The sequence below is a fragment of the Ambystoma mexicanum genome, chromosome 12 (genome assembly GCF_040938575.1).
Source record: "Ambystoma mexicanum isolate Mex_15411 chromosome 12, UKY_AmexF1_1, whole genome shotgun sequence".
Classification (NCBI taxonomy): domain Eukaryota; kingdom Metazoa; phylum Chordata; class Amphibia; order Caudata; family Ambystomatidae; genus Ambystoma; species Ambystoma mexicanum.
The window spans coordinates 501363582-501378595 of NC_090936.1; the positions used below are offsets into that span (position 1 = coordinate 501363582).

Consider the following 15014-nt stretch of genomic DNA (forward strand, 5'->3'; position numbering starts at 1 on the left):
GTTTGGTCGGCGGAAACCGCGTGAGCGGGCCCGTGGGGTCTCTCTCTCAGGGTGGGGGGACCGGCGGCGCTGACCCCCCCCACCCCTACCTGATGCCACCCGTCCCCCCTGGTTGATACTTGGCGGGCACACACCCTGGGAGTGGACCCAGGGGCCACCACCTACTTGTACTCAGGGCAACGGGTCTCTGCCCATCCACCTGACCACTCAATGATTGTGGCCCCTGTGTCCTTCTGGGCCCCCCGGGGGAGGGGGGAATGTGCTCCTTCTCTCTGAATTACTGTGGGGTGGGCCTGTCTGCGCTCCGGGGGCCCCCCGTTGGTCCGTGTGTCCTCTTTTTGGGGGCACTCGGGAGCAGGGTCAAGGCTGCACGGGCGGGGGATGCGGACCTCCTTGGTCCGGGCCGAGGTGCTTCGCGGATGGCTTCCGCGCCCGGGCCTGTGCTGTCACAGTCCCATGGGTCAAACAGGCTTTGAGGGGCGCTGGGCCCCAGCACGTCCGCTCCAAATTGCCGGGTGCCGGCTCTGGGACTGCGCGTCTTCGCTGGCCACAGGCCCGAGCCTCCGGTACAACTCTCTCCAGTATGAGGGGGTGTGGGGGGGCCCACGCCTCGATCAGGGTTTGTGCTCCAGCTTAGCTGGTGCTGCTGTCCTCTCTCTGAGCCCCCCTCTGGCGGGTGCAAGGAGCGGGCCGGGGAGGGGGGCTGGCCTCTCCGGCATGCTCTCCCGACTCTGGCGAGCCGCGGCTCCCCCCCTGGTGTTGCGGCCGTTCAGCTTCCTATTGCTTTTCCCCCAGAGGCCGCAGGTCCCGTTCTCAGTCCCTCAGGGGTCCCCGAACGTCGCTCTTTCGAGCGGGGGAGGCCCTGGGGGGTCACCAGCCGATCTGGCTAATTAGATCTACCTGGGGAGTCTCAGGGGGGCTCAATCCCCTTTATCAGCCTGGCTCGACGGGAGCTCGGTACTCAGGCAGCCATTGCCTGTGCGTCCCCTGGTGGCCTCCCACTCCCTTTTCCTTTATTCGATTTTTGTCGCAGTTTCACCCACAGGTGCTGATCTCTCCTCGTACAGCTCTGAAAGATGACATTTTGCAGGCCCGAAGAGGGAGACAGTGGTTTATGCGACCATCTTGTCTGTGCCCCCTGGGGCTCTCCTTAACATATATTATGAATACCCTGTGATCAATTTTCTTTTTGCACAATATATGTGAGACATACCTCAGTTTTGCCAAGACACACACACACATGTACTGTAAATGTAAAAGAAATGCTATCACACAGTGATATTTTTTCTGTGTCTTTTGTGGGCATATGTTTTGAGAGTAGACAAGCTATTCTGAATGAACCTAAAAATAACATGATAGCAATCCTGTATTTGTCCGACTATGAGAGAAATAGAGGAGGCACATAACACTTCTTACATTATCCGCTCTATGATGGTATGTTTTTAGTTTGGTCCTTCATAGAATAGTAGCCCACAAGCCATTTTCAAGCCAATTAAAAAAGAATAATATGTTTGGCATATGTTCGGCCAGGCGTAGATTACTCATGAGCTTAGTTATACATTAAACTTGAAAACAGCACCCTCAAAGGAATCGCATTTAACTTTTGCCAAGACTGAAGGATGAACAGACAACTCTAGAACAAGTCCTAAGTTTCAATTGTCTTCATATTTAACAACTGAAATGCTAAGGGATTGGGTGGAACTGCCATAAGGTTATGGGGAACTCAACAGCAACATATCCAAGCAGTTTTGCTGGCGGACAGTAGTCCACCATTCCATCCGTCTAACCCACAGTATCGACCAACTGGTGGTCAAAATGTTACTGAAATCCTTTTGGCTTTTAATGTGCCTGAGAACTTCTTTCATGACTGTTGCAGTTGGAAGCATGGGTTAATTTAAGTTGTCAGGAGATTGCTCTTCTCTGTCTGTAGAAACAGAACCATCATTCCTGGTGACCTAGAAGATGTGATCAGAAACCCAAGTGTTTCTGGAACATTGTCAATATCATGTAGAGCCCTGTGGGCTTAATTCCTTGGGTGCTGGAAGCTAACCCTGCCACAGTCTCTCCCAGTACTTGGGCCTCAACCACTCTGGTAGTTCCTTGTTGCTTAACTTTGGTACAACCTCCTACATGCTCTTTCATATCTCCTAGTTGCTCTGCTATTGGACATCTCTCCCCCTTCCTTCTTAACATCTCTCAATGCTCTATTTCACTCTTGTTCCCTGCTTAGCTTTGCTCTCTGCTACCTCTCCTGAACTCTACAAGGTACCCCTGCTGGTTTTCCCCCTCTGTAGATGTTTTCCAACAACCACTTCTTTCACCAGATATCTCCTCTCATCCTCCTAGACCTCCAATACACCCCTCCTGTTTTTCTGCACTTCAGTGTCTTCAGTTGCTCTTTCCATCTCCCCTGATAGTGCCTCTCTTTCTCTCTGCCCTATGCTTCTTGTGTTCTTACTCACTTTGGCTCCTTCAGGTGTTCTCTTCTCACCTTGATTGTACCTTTCTCTTCTCTCCTCCTCTGCCCATATTCTTCACCACCTCTTCCTCCGCTGCCTTTTGCCCCTCCTCCTCTAGATAGTGTCTCACCATTTCCTTTACCTCAACTCCATTCCCCTAACTCTCTACTACCTCCTCCTTTCCATCACATACTTCCAACCTCTCATCTATGTGTCACACTGCTACACAATTCCCTGTTCACTATGCCTCCAATTCCTGACTCCAACACCTTTCCCAAAATCCTCAGCCCTTTTGTAACCCAGTGGTTCCATCAACTGATAAAGTGACTGCATAATTACTTCTAGCTTTAGTTCTGGGTCCAGCAAGTATTAATATTGTGTGACTCGTGAATGGACCTCCAGCTCCTTCATATTTGTGTGCACACTGTAGTGCACACTGTAATGCGGTTCATTCATTGCCAGTCAAGTGGCACAGCGAGTAGAGCGCTCGCTTTGACATCAGTGCAGAGTCTGCTAATGCAGGTTCGAATCCCAGCGGGGCCAAACTCAGCCTTTCATCCTTCCGAAGTTGATAAATGAGCACCACACACTACCCGAGGGTTCGTAGCGCTATATAAATGCCAAATTATTATTATTATTCATCTGATCTGAGCATTTGGGAGGCTGCCATCTCTTCATTTATTCAGTGTCCAGAGTGAAAACTTCTTGGAAGCTTGTCACAGCTCCACATCTTTGGTCCTGGTAAGTGTTTGTATTCCTATGCTTGTCTTCCCTTCACAGGCTCCCACAAATCTAACTTGCAATATCAGGACTTGTGTGACTCAGCCTATTTTTTTATTGAGACAAGTTAGTGTCTTAGCGTTCTGGAGATTAGTTCTCTTTAAACACACAGGAACGTGTCTTTTAAGCAGGCTATATGAACATTATAAACCTCAGCTTTACTAGTCAGGTTGGAAGCAATGTTTTAGGATTGTCTCAATATCCCTTTAGGGTTGGAAAGTGAGGCCCTGGAGGTTGCAGCGATCTCAAAGTTGCTCTACCTCACACTGAACTTTCCACATAGTCCTAGTGAATTGTGTGTCTCCCTTTATTCATTCCCCACGGCCAGACAGATGGGGTTGTCCTAACTACTCCTTTTCCCTTTCTATACTGAGCGCTCAGAGCTTCGGTGTTTGCATGGTGGTCAACACCTGCTTATTAGGGGTCTTCTATTACTCTTGATCCTGAGGTTGGTGATAAACTAAGGAGACCGGGTGATTCTCTTGTACCTCTTCCCTTGCCTGCATCACGAAATAGGGTTTGGCATCTGGCCCCCAAGGGCGACTCAAGTCACATAAGCCTCCAACATGGGACGTTGTCACAATTTGTATTGACAGACTAAGTTATGCATGGCTCACAAAAAGCCCCATTCAATCACAATGTTGGTGGTCTAACGTGGAGTGCCCTGCTTTGTCGTATCTTACACATGATGTCAGATAGGAAGAAAATAGCATTTCTACAAAGAACTTTTATAAACTTGTTTGCTGTCACTCAAAAATATGTTTCCCCACACATGCCTCCTATTCAAATATGCCACATATTTAATTCTCTTTCTCTCTCATACCTTATAGCCAACACTTAACACCTAGTTAAGCTGTAATGTACGCATGTTCACAAATGCTTCTAAGACAACTTTTAGGTTTTGTGAGTGCACATCAAGTTACACTTTTGTGCGTGAGAATATCTACCCCATTCAATCACCCATTTAACACACAATTGCACCCCCATCTAAGCTCATACTTTTGATTGTGTTAGAGTAAGTAATGCAGGTATAACTTATAACAAAACCTACAACAATAGAAGAGTCTCAAATCCTTCTGTGAATCAATCAGATGTTCATTTGTAAATTTGTATAAAAAATGTTGCATATCATTTTTCAACTCAAATGGAAAGGTGGTTCTTTTCATAAGTCCAAGCAGAAATACGTCTCAGTAGTGTAACTTCAACAGTGTTATCCATTATTTCTCTTTTTTAGGCTCAACAACACATAATACTGGGATTGTAAAGTTCTTTGTGACCAGTTATATTGTTGAGACTCCACGAGTATCAAGCACTAGGGGACCAAGCAGAGTTCATAGGCAGAAGGCGTAGCAAGAAATTGATAGTGATGACTTACTGGATACCTATCCCTAAGCAAACACTATCAAAGAGGTTGAAAACAAGATGCTCTAAATATAAGAAAAAGATAGCCAGACAAGAGCTTATACAATTCATCTAAAATGCCTTCTAATTCACAATATATGCACAAAGTATGATCAATCAACCCAAAGAATGTGCTCTTTTTATTTACATGGATCTGGAGGCTGCTCAGAAAATACTGACTGGACTATGGATGTAGGTGGTTCAACCAATTGTCCAGCAGAGATGGAAAGTTGCCTATGCCCTTCACAGAGCAATCCCCCTTATGCTTTACAGTATCATTGATAGGAGAGTTTGGCCGTGAGAGGGAAGAAGCATAATTCTTATGGCTGCTTTTCTATCGGAAGTCGATCGTGCCGGGGAATACTCTAGTCTCCTGATTGCATTGTGTATTGGTGGTAAGTGGTGGAAGAAAACATCTAAGAGGTCACACAGTGGTGAAAAGCCCCAGGGTTTGAGTGGTTCAATGGAGAGGGGTGTATCCACAGGTTTCTAAAACTTTAGGGAAACAGCTTTAAATAGAAGTGTGAGAGAATGCAACAGGCCAGGCTGCTGTCCTTAATGGATTGTTCTCTAGAGTCTCTTGTATCCCTCAGGTGGATGGACCTCAAGTTCAGCGTGAAGGACTGCAAAATGCTGGAAGACTGACAAGAATGGAAGATATTGATGAAGAACCAGAGGGCGTAGTCATGCTGGAACCTTTGGAACAGGCACAGAGTTTTCCATTGCAATCTCGCTTTAGTCCGGATTCAGTGCATTATATGTTCATGATGCCTGAGGTAAAATATAAACTGGTGCAGGGAACGATCCATGCCTCTGGGCTGGTTGAAGTTTCACATAGTGCTTTTCAGGAGTGCTGCACACCTCCATTGGCAATATTTCAGGCAGAATATCACCACTTCAGTTACCAGTGTAATTCTGTTGTGAGGTCCAAAATGGGGTGGATCATTCTTGGGAGATGGTCTTAGAACAGCCTAGCAATAGCATTTACATGGGGCATAAAGGAGAGATTGCTGTGGTGCCACAAACCTAATACATCTTTTTCACTGGTTTTGGGAAAGAGTCTAAGGTGTCAGAGCAAACAGATGGGAGTGGTGAGGTAGCTGGGGCCAGTAAGAAGGATCAAAGCTTTCATACAGTTAAGACAGTCAGACTTTCTCTGCATCCTGGGCTGTACTTGAATCACACTGTTAGCCACATGATGTTTCTCTCCAGATTATCCGCCCGGTTTGAAATGGATCTGGCTTTCATCATATGGTAGCCAATACGCTAGGCGTCAAGGATTTGTGCCAGTGGTACCATGAAGATATTGAATAGGATAATAGAGAAGGCACGTCTTTAAGGAATCAGGTATTCCTGGGTATATGGTTCCCAGCTTGATTTGATTGGTACAAATTTGCAAATACAATGGTGCCATAGTCTTCCTTTTGGCAGAAAAATGTCATTAATAGGAGAATCCAGTCTCCGATGTTATCATGAAGAAAATAAAAAAGTGCAGTCGGGACTAGGTATGCTATCATCAATTAACTTACATTCATGGCAAAGTGTGCACATTCTGGCTGATATTTTTCTAAAGGTAGTAAACATCTAAGTCTAGTCTCTTCTAGAGTGGACTGTCCTGGGAGTATTTTTCTCACAATATTTCCATGAACAAAATTTATGACTAAACTCCAACCCCCAGCTCCAATAACAGCCATGCCAAGGTCCAAGAAATCAGTAAATTTGCTGAAGAGTCAGAGACATGTAAATATACAGGTTCATGTTGCATACATGGGAGGTGTCCCCTGCCCAGCTGTGTGTGGGGCTACCATATCCAGTGCCAACCTACCTTTACAAAAGTCCAATGTTGTTGGATATGTGCCCCCGGCCACTTGGAAATCCATGCTAGTAGGAGCCTTTGACCAAAGCTTCCAGCAGATGGCAAGTGAGCAAGGCCCATTTGCCTGGGAGCATGGCTCATATCAATACAGCTCCGTCCCAGACTTTATAAATCTTGACTATCAAATCTTCATTACATAAGTACTGGAGAGTGGGCAAAAAACACTCAAAGTAATACCAGTCTTTAACCTGCCTTAAAAAGTGAGGGTATTGAGTGGGTCTCCCTTGAGAGTCACTGAAACCAGGACTGTACTTGGGAGGCCTTTTCAGGCACAGTGACGGGACCACAGAACCCATTCCCCCATCTTGAAGGGGGCACATCGAGACAACATATGGTTCCCCTGTGCCCAACAGAAGCATTGCCACATGAGGACCAGCAGATAGGAATGTCCATGGAGTGGGAAAATTAAGCCTCAGCTCAAGTTCTAGCCCGTCCAATTAGAAGAGGGTTACTTTGTGTAATTGCGCTCTAACACGGTATTACCACCAGCCAGGAATATGTAACGCTAGGCTAGTCATGCATTTTATGTAATACAGGTAAAAACTTTTTTTCAAGTTGAAAGGAAAACTGGTAGCCTATTAACAGGGTAAGTTAAAGGGCAAAGTAAACAAGGGCCTCATCAGACGGTGTCAGGATGGATATGATGCGGCATTTATAACGCGCCTGTAAACAAGTATTTCTAGGTGCGACAAGACAAGGAGGAGGAAACAAGGGAGGACAAAATAGTGATCTTACTAGGCCTTGCGTCATTCAAATCGCGCAAGTGCGGGGTAGACGGAAGGGGGGAAGTGCCAGGGGGAGGTGAAGGGGAAAGTGCAGTTAACTCACAAGTGCAGCCAGCGGGTGGCTCGTAGGTGCAGAGAGAAGGGACTCTAGGGTTGCAGATAAAGGCCCTTAAGTGCTGGGGAGCCCAGAGGCAGTGTGAGGGCAACTGAACATGCAGGAGCCTGGGCCCGAGTTCAGAGGGTGACCAGGTGACCAGTGCACGGAGCAGTCAGGTGCATCAGCAGGGGAGAGGAAAAGGTTTTGAGTTGCTTCTGGAACCTGATGTCGTTCTGCTGAAGTTTGAGAGGGGCAGGGAGGCTCTTCCAGAGGGAGGCCCCAGCCAGGGAGATAGATCTGCCCCCAACTCTCTGCTTGGAGAAGCGTCTGACCCTCAGAGAGTTGGAAGTGAATGAACGGAGTGCTCCTGAAGGAAGTTGTTTTGGAAACGAAAGCTGGAGGTAGAGTGGTACGGGCCCCAGAAAGCCTGTGGACAATGCGATTGATCTTCGCAGCCATGGGAAGTCATTAAAGAGATTTCAGAGCTGGAGAGATACGATCCCTGGGCTTCAGGCCAAGGACAAGTCTCACAGTCCTGTTATGGATTCGTTGTTAAGGACGAAGAGTAGAGGCAGGACGATTTAGAAAGAGGCTGTTGCATTAGTCCAGCCTAGAGAGGACCAGAGCTCTGGAGACAGTGAGCTTCTGGGGTAAAATTAAGAAAAGGGAGAATACCTCTGAGGAGGTGCAGTGGATCCTTTGAATTCTTAGAAACGTGAGTGATGTGAGGAGAGAAGAGAAGGAGAGGGTGGAGTCGAAGATGATAGCTTATAGATAGCCCATAGATAGCCAATAAAAGCAGCAAATGTATTCCAAAAGCAATGCATGGCAAAATGTCACTTCACTAGGCACAGGAAACCCCCCTGAACTGGCCATGCATTCTTTTGTATTCTATAACATGGGAAACACCCACTGCCGACCTTTTTATCAAATGCCCCTGTTCTATTTTCCCCCTCGATTGGCTCCCCCGCCATTTGCCCTTTCTCGTCCCCATGCCATTGCCTAATCTTCTTTCATATCTATTCACATTTTCCATTCCCCATTGTTTAATAACTAAAACAGATTTTCTTTGTGGAGTCCATTCGTCATTGCAACGTTTCCCCCTATCTTAGTTGTCTTTGTAATAAGTGTGCCCTGGCGCATTTAAAAAAAAAGTCTTTACCATGGGCGTATTACTTAGGGAGAGAACCAACACACTTCCTGGCGTGATGATGAGTGCACTTGGATCTGCAATAGTTGCATACGTTTCAGTACTGAGAAAATATAATTCCTGCAAACGGCCCAATGTCAGCATGCAAAGCCCAAGGAATTCTCCTTTCTGTAGGGATCAGCAGAACGGAAGTTGTGCTTTGGCTGAGAAATGAATGCCAGGGAGGCCAGTCCTGTGTGGGGCGATATTAGCAAGTTTACATTGGCTGTCATCAAAGAACGAGAACAGAGCCAAGATTGTTCTAAAACATAAATGCACTCAAAACAAGGAAGTAGGCCCCGACATAAGTTGACTCGGTGACGCCATGTCACCAGAACACAACGTTTCAAATCCTAGCCTTCTATGTAACCAAGAAATGCATTCTGGAAGTTGTAGCATAACAGATTTCCTTATGCACCTGATACGAAAGATTTGTAATAGTAAAGTCCAGAACTGGGTAAGTGGTTGTTGGGGGCGGGTCGGAGCCCCCACGCGATCCCGTAAGCCCCCCCAACCTGAAGGACTCACACGGGCACCAGTCCTTCGTGTTCGGGCTTCCCGGTCGCTCTCCCGCGGCCGGGAACGCCCCCTTTATTTATACACACTGCGGCGGCGTGACACGTCACGCCGCCGCGTAAGCCCGTCATCGGGCAGCGCCACACTCCTCCTTTTCCGGGAGGAACAACAAAACAGATTAACAGTAACTTTATTAACCAGAAAACCACACATCTATCATAAACACTACTGCACACCCAAAACCCCTTTAATGTCATCCACCCAGATCCTCTCACCCCAGTTCACTAACCAAGCGTCCCACAACATATTCGCTGAGGTAGGCAGGTTTCCCTCGCCCAGCCCTCTGGGGGTACCTCCTGCCTACCTCCGGCACGTGACGTCCTTCCGCCGCTTCTCCCCGGACTGGGGATTCGGGTACCTCGTCACAGAGGCCTCCGCCAGCAGGCATGTCTGGTGGATCAGGTTCGGGTGGGGTTTCAGTTCGTGGATCACCCAGCTTCTCAAAGAAACTCACATTTCGGGTGACAGCAGATCGTCCATCCGAGGCCGTCACCATGGACCCTTTCACGGCCACTACATCCAATGGCTCAGGTTCATAGGGGAGCGAGAGCTTCCCGTGGGGGTGTCGGTTGCGGATGAGGACCTCATCTCCCGGTTCAAGTCTTTGAGGTCGGAGACCCCTGCGCAGGTTTTCTTGTTCCGTTCGGACTCACCTTTCAGCCTCCACCCGCTGACTATCGATGACCCCTGGTTCTTTCTCCCCAACTTCCGGCAACAGCCCCCGGGGGCACCTCTTGAATAACACTTCTGCCGGAGCCACTCCCGTGGCGGCATGTGGGGTGGTGCGGTACACCCGCAGAAACTGATAGAGGGCGCGTTGTAATGATTGCCCCTGCCCCTGAGCAATTCGGAAGGTTTTGTTCAGAGTCCGCATCAGTCTCTCAGCGTCCCCGTTCGCTCGGGGCCACAGTGGGGAGATCTTCCTGTGCTGTATTCCGCAGCTCTCCATCAACTCGGAGAACCGCTCACTTTGGAAGGGCGATCCGTTGTCAGAGCATAGAGTGTGGGGAAAACCATGGGCCGCAAATATTTTCTCCATCGCCACCACCACATGCTCAAAGGCCACAGATTCAACGAACTCGACCTCCGGGTATCTCAAGTGTTCATCGACTATCACCAGGAAGTGGGTGCCCACTGATGTTGAGCCAAAGTCGGCGTGGACGATCTCCCAGGGCCTCGTGCCTCGGGGCATTGCCTCAATTGCAGGTTCTCGTTGCAGAGGAGAGGCCGCCTGACACCATACGCATGCCGCCACAAAGTCGTCCACCCTTTTCTCCAACTCCGGAAACCAGACTTTCGAACGGAGCCGCGCCTTGGTCTTGGCGGCGCCCTGATGTCCATGGTGGGCGAGACTGATCACATCGCTCACCTTTGACTGTGGAATAACAATCCGGTCACCCCGGAGTAGCAGCCCTGAGTCGGAGAACGACAACTCCTCCTTCACCTTCCACAACTGCTCCAGTGCTGTTTTGGCTTCTTGCGTGCGCCCGGACACAGCTCCGAGGATGGACTTCCAAGACCCATTACGCATTGAGTCCTTCAAGATTCGAAAACACTCGTCCTCAGCCGCAGCAGCCTCCAACTCCTCTAGAGACATCGCATTTGGTGTTGCCGCCTCCACCACCATTCGTACATAACTGTCCGCTTCTTCTCCGCAGGTGTCATGTCCCTCTCCCCCACTTACTCCCGGATGACGAGAAAGGTAGTCTGCGGCATTGTTGGCCCCTGGCGTATACACCAGGGTGACGGAATACTCGAGGAGGGCATCCACCTCTCGATTCTAGCCGGTGGTTTTGACGAGGAACCCACCAGTATCTGAAGCAGTGGTTTGTGGTCAGTTACCACCATCACTGGACGTCCAAAGACATAGAGCCGGAAATGTCTGCAGCCCCACAGCACCGCCAAGGCCTCCCGCTCGATCTGGGAGTACCTCTGTTCCGTTTCGGTGAGCGCTTTGCTAGCATATGCCACAGGTCGAACAATCCCGTTGCGGTCCACTTGAGTCAGCACTGCTCCCAACCCGAACGGACTTGCATCGACCACAATCTCCGATTCCAAGGCGGGGTCGAAAAACGCCATGGTGTCCCCCGTAGGGAGGGCACCCTTAATGTCCTCAAAGGCGGCCTGTTCGAGAGGGCCCCAGTGCCATGGTGACTCCTTCTTGGTCAGCGCCGGGAGTGGTTCAGATCTCGAGGCTAAGTTCGGGATGAACCGCCCACAATAGGTTACCATCCCCAGGAAGCTCCTCACGTCCGTCACAGACTCGGGGGCTTTCGCCGCTTTGATGTCCTGGACCTTTTTCGGGTCTGGCGACACCCCTCCTCCTTGAATATGAAGCCAAAGAATTCAATAGAGGGGCGCATGAATTCACACTTTTCCCTGTGAAGGGTGAGGCCCAACGATTGAAGTCGTTTCAGAGTCTTATCGAGCCTCTTCATGTGATCCACTTCGGTTTTGGCGAATACCAAAATATCATCGCTAATGTTAAGGACGCCGTCCAGATCTGCTAGGGCGCCCCTGATGATATTTTGGAACACTTCAGCGGCAGACGATACTCCAAAGCTCAACCGCTTGTATCGATACAGTCCCCGATGGGTGGTAAACGTTGTTATGTACCAGGACTCTGGATGAAGGACGACCTGGTGATACCCGGCTCGGAGGTCCAGTTTCGAGAAAACTCGAGCCCCCTGAACATCAGCAATGATATCATCGATCGTTGGTGTAAGATGTCGCTCCCTTTTGATCGCCTTGTTGGGGAGCCTCATGTCCACGCAGATGTGTACCGAGTCGGGTTGCTTGGGCTTTCTGGCCACCACGATCGGAGACACCCAGGGGGTTGGGCCTTCAACCTTCTCGATGATATCCAGGCTCACCAAGTTGTCCAGCTCCTTATCGACCTTCTCCCTTAAATGGAATGGTACTCGGCGGTGTTTCAATGCGATGGGCTGCACCGACTCATCGATGTGTAGTCGAACCAGTTCCCCAGTCATCTTTCCGATCCCACTGAAGAGTGCAGCATATTTGTCGAGGAGATCATTAATGTCCTCCAGGTGGACGGAGTATGCAAAGCTGACGATACCTAAGGCCTCCGCAGCTGCACAGCTGAGCAAGGTATTACTGCTCACCAGGGTCACATAGAATCGAGCCTTGATTTGTGAGGCATCATGCTCCACATCTGCCACGAAGGCACCATCTAGCGGTATCGGTTCCTGACCCCCAAAAGCAAATATGGGGGCCTTCGGTGTGACCAGACCTGGGAGGGGTTTGAGAGAGTCATAATGCCCTCTGGCCATCACATTGACTGAGGCGCCTGTGTCAACGAGCACTGGGACTGGGGAGTGGTTGATCTCCACCACACATCTCGGCTGTCTCTTGCTTTTTCCTTTGAGTATTCCCACGCTTGAGACGAAAAAGATGTTCTCCTCGTCTTCCTCTTCAGCTCCTTCAGGATGGGACTCGACTTCACCCTCTTCTACCTGGGCAACACTGGGCTGTTGGCTCTGGCGCGGAGTCCACGACCGTGCCTGACCTCTCGGCACCATCACCGGCATGGCTGCACGACATACTCTCGAGAAGTGATCGGCCAGTCCACACCTCCCACAGGTTTTTCCAACTGCCGGGCATTCTGCCATGTGAGGGAGGTCGTACCCGCACTTCTGGCACGACTCCCCGGCTCTTCCTGCCCTGTCTCGGGGTCGTCCACCCGGGCGTCTCACTCCTCGGCCACTTCGCCACACGACACACACCTCCTCTGACCTCACTGACCGAGACCCTGCTTCCATCTTGTTGGCTCGGGCTTCTGCTACCTCGTGGCACCTGCCCAGCTCCAGTATGCGGGGCAGCGTGATGCCCGGCTCTCTCAGGACTTGCCTCCTGAGCTTGCCAGAGGAGCATGCCTGGATCACCATCGTGCGTATCATGTCGTCTGCATCCCCCCATGCGCATCCGAGGGAGAGGCGGCGTAGGCGACCATAAAAAGTGTCCAGTGTCTCCTCTTCCTTCTGCTTAGCCGAGAGCATGATGAACCTCTCATAATCCACATTTGCAAGGGGAAGGAAATGTGCAAGGAGTGCCGCCTTGGCCGCATCATAAGAGTTATTGATAGGTGTAAGCGATTCAAATATCTCCTGGACTGCCGGCCCTGCCGAGTACAGCATGGTGGCAATTCTGCTGTCATCATCCGTCACCTGAGCAGCCCTGAAATACATGTCGAGGCGACTCACCCATCTTCTCCATTGGGGCCCCATGCTCGAGGGTGGGCCCGATGCATCGAACTCCGGGATGGGCTGCAAGGCGGCATGGGCCGCAGGTGCTCGTGCTTGAGCCATGATGGGCAGTCCTGGTTGTCCAGGTGGCGGTCCTGCAGGGGCTTGAATCACCTGAGGTAGGACGGCCTGTTGTTGAGCCGCTGCCTGGCCACGATCGCGGGGGAGTGACGCGGCTGCAACACCACTGTCTGAATCCTCAGAGTCACCCATGGGCTTGAGCGCACAGGCACCCCCACCTACTGTCCTGAGGGCCGCAACTCAAACTCCCACCATCATAGTGCGACTCACCCCTTCCTTTCCGGGCACACGAACAGTTCAACCAGGGGGAGGCTTCCGGACAGGGCACCAATGGAGGCACAAAAGACTAAGACACCCAGAGCAGCCAAACCTGATGATGAAGGAGACAAAGAAGCCACGGCACTCTGATGATGAAGGGGACAAAGAGAACACTGTGGATCCACCTTGCTGTAATCTAAATGGACCTGGGAGTTCCAAAAATTGAGCCGAGGTGATGGATTGGCCAAGACAGGCCCTGTCATGTAAGTCCTTCTCCTGGCTTTCACACGACGTAGGAGTCCCAAAACTGGGTTAAAAAACACAAACCAGGCATGGGCGTGCAGGGTAGACTTCCTGCTATAAATGTTTCCAAAAATTAGGCCTGTGTTGTCTTCACGCTCCAAACCGGAGCCTCGTGAAGTTTCACGGCCTCCAAGACAAAATGGCCGCCGGCCGCGTGTGCGTCCCGCGACCCGGCATGAAACGAAACGAATGTCCGTTCTGCTTCGTTCGAAAAATTATCTCCAAAGGATTTCACCGCCGGGCCCGGGTCTCCCTCACCACTCGTCGCCACTGTTGGGGGCGGGTCGGAGCCCCCACGCGATCCCGTAAGCCCCCCCAACCTGAAGGACTCACACAGGCACCAGTCCTTCGTGTTCGGGCTTCCCAGTCGCTCTCCCGCGGCCGGGAACGCCCCCTTTATTTATACACACTGCGGCCGCCGCGTAAGCCCGTCATCGGGCAGTGCCACAGTGGTGTGCCTGTGAACTGGAATCAACTTATTATCCAAAGTATAAATGGACAGCTGGTGGGCACAAGTGGTGTGCAACTTTTCATCCAAGTGCATCGTTGTGAAAAAGTCTGAAACTTGAAAGAACCACCATGCAAGAGAACCGAGAGAGAACATTTCAGAAATCAAGTCATCTCACACATGTTTTTCACTCAATTGCAAATACAGAGACTCACCGGCGCCATTTTCCTGATGAGATCGTGGGCAATGGAAAGGAAATCACTCTCTTTCTTTACTTTGTTGCGAAATTCACAAACGTCCGCCTGGTGGAGCACCTGGAGTTGTTCAGCTGCGTTAATGATGGCCGACAGATACCCGCGGCATGAACGAAGTGCATCGGTCGATGGGGCCACCACTGCACTCAGCCCAGTGCCAATCACCACAGTGATATCTTTGGGTTGCTTTGTTGTTAAGGTGGTTAAAATATTCCTGAAGTAAAAGGTATAAATTGACATTAATATTATCACAGGAAAATGTTGTGGTATATATAAGAAGAAAAGGAAAATGTTATCAATTATCAACTCTTATATTCTTAGTCAAGAGGATCTCTGTCTTTTTCAAATTGAGAGACGTTTCC

General features: G+C 50.1%; 1 protein-coding gene across 1 annotated transcript in view; it reads right to left on the reverse strand.

The window, feature by feature from the left end:
- Nucleotides 1-15014, reverse strand: part of LOC138512981 (protein FAM118B-like) — a 391143-nt gene that overhangs the window by 202897 nt on the left and 173232 nt on the right. Inside the window, exon 3 of the mRNA XM_069627701.1 lies at nt 14614-14866. Coding sequence (XP_069483802.1) covers nt 14614-14866 — 253 coding nt within the window. The remainder of the gene's footprint in view (nt 1-14613; nt 14867-15014) is intronic.